Source organism: Postia placenta, assembly GCF_002117355.1.
Source record: "Postia placenta MAD-698-R-SB12 unplaced genomic scaffold POSPLAscaffold_25, whole genome shotgun sequence".
Taxonomy (NCBI): Eukaryota; Fungi; Basidiomycota; class Agaricomycetes; order Polyporales; family Adustoporiaceae; genus Rhodonia; species Rhodonia placenta.
Window position 1 is genome coordinate 122563 of NW_020169856.1, and position 4929 is coordinate 127491.

A 4929-nucleotide genomic window follows, 5' to 3' on the forward strand; every position below is an offset into this window, starting at 1 on the left:
TTGGGTATCCTTCGAGATAGTGACGCCAATCGTCCAGCGCCTCAATGATCGCGAGCATCTCCTTATCATAGATCTCATAATTCCGCTGTGCCGGATCCATCGCATGGGATCTGAAGGCGATGGGATGCCACTTGCCGTCATCCTGCTTCTGCATTAACACACCGCCAGTGGCGTAGCCCGAGGCGTCAACCTCAATGCGCGTTTCTTGGTTAGGATCATACAGTGCTAGGACGGGAGTTGTCGCGAAGAGCCGCTTGAGCTCGTCAAAGGCGTGCTGTTCCTCTTCACCCCAGTGCCATGGGTCGTTCCCTGTGAGCCGGTCGAGTGGTCGCGAGATCTTGGCGAAGTCCTTAATGAAGCGGCGGTAGAAGTTGGAGAACCCCCGGAACTTCTGAACATCCTTCTTGTTCCGAGGTACCGGCCACTCATTGATTCCTTTTGGCTTCGCAGGATCCATCGCTACCTCATCGCCACCGAACACATAGCCAATGTAGTCGACCTTGGGAACGTCCCACTCGCACTTCTCAGGCTTCAGGAACAGGTCGTTGTCCTGAAGGCGGCGTAGAACCTCGCGTGTGACCTTCTCATGCTCCTCCTTGTTGGTAGAGAAGATGAGTATGTCATCCAGGTACACGAGGATCTTGCCACCGATGATGAGATCATGGAAGATCTCGTTCATCATTGCCTGGAAGGTCGCAGGGGAGTTGGTGAGGCCAATGAACATCACTAGGGGTTCGTACAACCCTCAGTTAGTCACAAAGGCCGCCTTCCATTCGTCACCGGCTTTGATCTGGACGTTGTTGTATCCCCATCAGACATCGAACTTCGTGAAGAGTGTAGCACCGCGGAGTTTATCCACCATTTCGGTGATCAATGGCAAGGGGTAACGATTTTTGACCATGATCGCGTTCAACCGGCGGTAGTCCTGCACGGGTCGAAGTGTCCCTTCTTTCTTTTTGATGAAGAAGAAAGGGGACAAGATGGGCGACTTTGATTCCCGTATATAGCCCTTTGCCAGTTGCTCCTTGAGGAACTTGTCAAGCTCCTCCTGCTCATTGTTCGACAGGGGATACACCTTCGAGTGGAACATCGAGTAGCCGGGCATGAGTTCGATCACGTGATCATAAGGCTTTCTTTTGGGTAGCCATTCTGATGCTTCCTTGAAGAAGACATTCAGGAACTCGTGGTACTGTTTAGGTACCAACTCCTTGGCGGTCTTTACAACCTTCTTTTTGATCTTCTCCTCAGCGAACAGCTGGGAGTACGTATGCCTGGCTGCGACGAACAGCTGAGGGGCGCTGGGAAGCATGGTACCTTGCTCCCAGGCTTCGATCAAATCGGCCTCATCCCACTCTACTTCCACCGGATCTTCTTCAGGTTCGAAGTCTGGGAGCACCTTGCTCCGGCAGGTGCCTATGACCGACCGTTTGGACTTCGGCGAACGCCTGCGCACCGTGGGCCTGACCCCCATATCACACGTAGTCGCAGCTTGCTCCATTTGGTCAGTCCTCCTGGCACTGCACGCTTCAGGGCATCGTGATAATTTGAGGGAACCATTCTCCCAATCAATGTCAGGGTTGTGCTCGCGTAGCCAATCCAACCCGACGATCACATCTTCTGGACTGATGTCCGTGACCGTGAACACCGTTTTTTCGACGTGCTCTCCTATATGCATCTGTAGCACTGCTACCTCCAAGATGCTTCCGTCCTTGTTCAGGGTACCGTCAATATTGTATAGCGGAATTGGTTCCTTTAACTTCCGTGTTTGCACCTTATTCTCGATAATGAATCGCTTGTTGATGAACTTCGTGGTGGCTCCGCTGTCCACCATAGCGATTATGTCTTTGTGCCGTCTTTTTCCTTGAAGTCGAACTGGGATGTGAAAATGTTGGGACCCCTGGTCCAATTCGTACACCATCGCAGTTGACAATACGTTATACTTATTACATGATGAGACTCGCGGCCCGACGCGTGCGGCACGAAGCGTGGACCGGATCAAAAACCCTCCTCCTTCATCGCCCGATAATGCTCGAGCTCCTCGCGCATCGACTTCACCTGTGCCATTAAGTCCGCCAGCTCCGATTGCTCGGATTTCGCTGAAGTGGCACTTATACTTGCCGAGGGTGTTGTCGTGACGGGGGCGCTTGTCGCAGCCTGGGTGGAGCCCGAGGCAACCATAGCCCGCGCATCAGCGTGTTTTGTGTAAGGCTTGTCCTTACAATTGGGGCACTCGAAGTGTCGGTACCCTTGCTTCCCACAGCCGAAACAACTGCTGGGGAAGTTTCCTTTTCCGATGGCCGCATTGATGCTGGCTGAAGCTGCGTGCAACTGGGGTGCACCACTACGTGCCCCTCCGCGTCCTCGACCTCATGCCAAGAAGAAGTTGTTTAGCTCGGGCCGACAGGCCCGGCTGATGTCGAGGATCTGCTCGACCTCCGTGGCGTGCTTGTCAGCGTCTTTCCGCGTAGTGAACGTCTCGAGCTCGATTTTGTGGTACACGCGGGAGGGGATGCCGCTCAAGTACTTGTCGTGTAGCTCCAGGTCGCCGTACCCGGAGCGGTCCGCCGGACCTTTGAACAGCGCGGAGAACTCCGCAGCGGTGCGTTTTTCACGGACCGACTTGTCTGCGCAGAGCTTCGCCAGCTCTACTTGTGCTGCTGCCTCATCGTCGAGATTTCCGAAGCAGGCCCGGAAGGCGGCGGCAAAGGCCGCTTCGTTTGCGAATGGGGTCGTGGCCCCTTGCACTCCTATCTGCACCGACACGAGCTGGGCGAAGTAGGGAGTGGCCCAGGCGCGGGCGTCTCCATCGAGCAGGCTAAGTGCAACCTGCACCTTGAGTTTGATGGTGGTCAACGACGTGTTGATCAACCAGTAGATGAGCAACTGTAAGATGAAGCGGTTGCATTCAATCACCGACTTCCCGTCATATCGGAGTGGGAGGAGGAGCTTCAACGTCTCCTTATCAGGGACGGCAGCGGGAGAGGACATTATTGGCGACGAGGGGGATGAAGGACTGCCTGCAGACAAAGGCGACTATTGTGACTGTCCACTGGGCAAACTTCACGAGGAACGAGTGCTCGAGCGGCCTCGCGGCGGCGACGGCAGTGAAGACGATTGAGGAAGCCCGGAGGCGGGGTGACGTAGGACAGGGACTGGAGTTGAGGAGGGGACTGCGGACGACGAGCTGGCCCAAGAATGCGGCGGAGTGTCGTGGGGCTCGGTCTTGGGAGGCCTTTCCAGCCACGGCCCCAGGGAGGGCTGGGGGATCGCTTGAGGGGTCGCTGAAGGCTGTGCGACTGCCTCAGTTCTTCTAGGGAGATCGGGGTCTCCTCGCGCTTGACCTGTACTGGCGACAGGTTGGGGGATGCGGGTGCCTGGCGAGGCAGGTCGGGATGGGACAGGAGTGACGTGGCGAGATGTAGACCTCAAGGTGCCAGCGTATCGGAGTGCAGGGCCGCTGGGGTGTTGGACTCGTCGGATTGGCACGTAGCGCCCTTCGTCGGCAGTGATGGACCATGGAGTACAATTAGGGCATGGTTGCTGATCACAAATGAAGAAAGGGGCTAGGTTTTCGTTGCTTTCTGGATCGTCGCGAGAGACGTCGACCTGCTCCTGGGTGTTGAAGGCGTGCTCAAGTCGAGAGCAGTCGAAGAATTCGTCAGCCACGGTGATGGGGGGAGGAAGGGGAGGTGCGCGTGCTACAAAAGGCCGTATAAGCTAGCTTACACCTATGGCGCCCGAGGTAACACTAGGGTTCGCAATTCACATGGGGCCCAGTACTACTTTTGGCTAGTATGCAGCAGGAACCTAGTCCACGCGTCCGTGAGGACAAGTACCGCCCACTGAAGTGCAGGTACTGAAGAGTTCGTTCCCTAAGTGGTGGCGATGTATGTACGCTATCTACGTATCGTAATGTACCGTAGGGGTGCGCACCACCCGCCCTGTGGGAAAGGAAAGTGAATATAAGGCGTCCCGAGAGGACGCCGGCAGCTTGGGGAGTTTCGACCTAATGTCGCGACTTGAGGTCAAGCGACTGAGGAAAACCTAAAAGCTGGGGGCGTCCGACTGATTTTTACTGAAGCGATGGCGAGCGATGCTCAAACCTAAGGCTAGGGACAAGTAAATGTATTAGTTAGTAAGGTAAGAAAGGAATACAAAGGAGGGCTTACTGACCTAGGGACAAGAGGTCGAAACTGAGATCCCTAGGGCAGCAGAGGCCGGCTTATATACATGGGGAGATAAGGGCAGGCTGTGCGCACTGGTCCATGCGCAGCTGGTCCGTGCGCAGTATGCTGACACGGCCCCAGGGGCCGGTGAGTCAGAGAGGCTGTGTCAGCGGAGCCCAAGCTGTGCCGTGCACTGCCGCTCATCTAATCTAATCGTACAGTAGATATGATGCATTCATATCGGGTATGTAGTACAGAGGTCGCGGGTTCAAGCCCGCGAAAAGGAAAAATAAAAAATGGCTAGACGCCGTACCAAGTCGTGACAATGAGTGGCCGGTACCCTGGAACAAAAAAGATGTTCAGAAGTTCCGGGGGTTCTCCAACTTTTACCGCCGCTTCATTAAGGACTTCGCTAAGATCTTGTGCCCACTCGACCGGCTCACAGGGAACGATCCATGGCGCTGGGGCAAAGAAGAGCAGCACGCCTTTGATGAGCTCAAACGGCTCTTTGCGACGACTCCAGTCTTAGCGCTGTACAATTCTAATCGAGAAACACGCATTGAGGTTGACGCCTCGGGCTACATCACTGGCGGCGTGTTGATGCAGAAGCAGGATGATGGCAAATGGCACCCCATTGCCTACCCATCTCATGCTATGGACCCAGCCTAGCGTAACTACGAGATCTACGATAAGGAGATGCTTGCCATCATTGAGGCGCTAGACAATTGGCACCACTATCTCGAGGGGTTACCCAATCAGTTCT

At 55.2% G+C, this 4929-nt stretch overlaps 1 protein-coding gene across 1 annotated transcript; it reads left to right on the top strand.

Moving 5' to 3' along the window:
* Positions 1-2293: 2293 nt before the first annotated feature.
* POSPLADRAFT_1160705 (hypothetical protein) lies at positions 2294-3314 on the top strand (the record flags this gene model as incomplete). Its single annotated transcript, XM_024487582.1, has 3 exons — positions 2294-2599; positions 2644-2871; positions 2967-3314. The coding sequence occupies 3 exons, from the start codon at positions 2294-2296 to the stop codon at positions 3312-3314; spliced, it is 882 nt and encodes a 293-aa protein (XP_024333008.1).
* Between the last annotated feature and the right edge of the window lie 1615 nt (positions 3315-4929).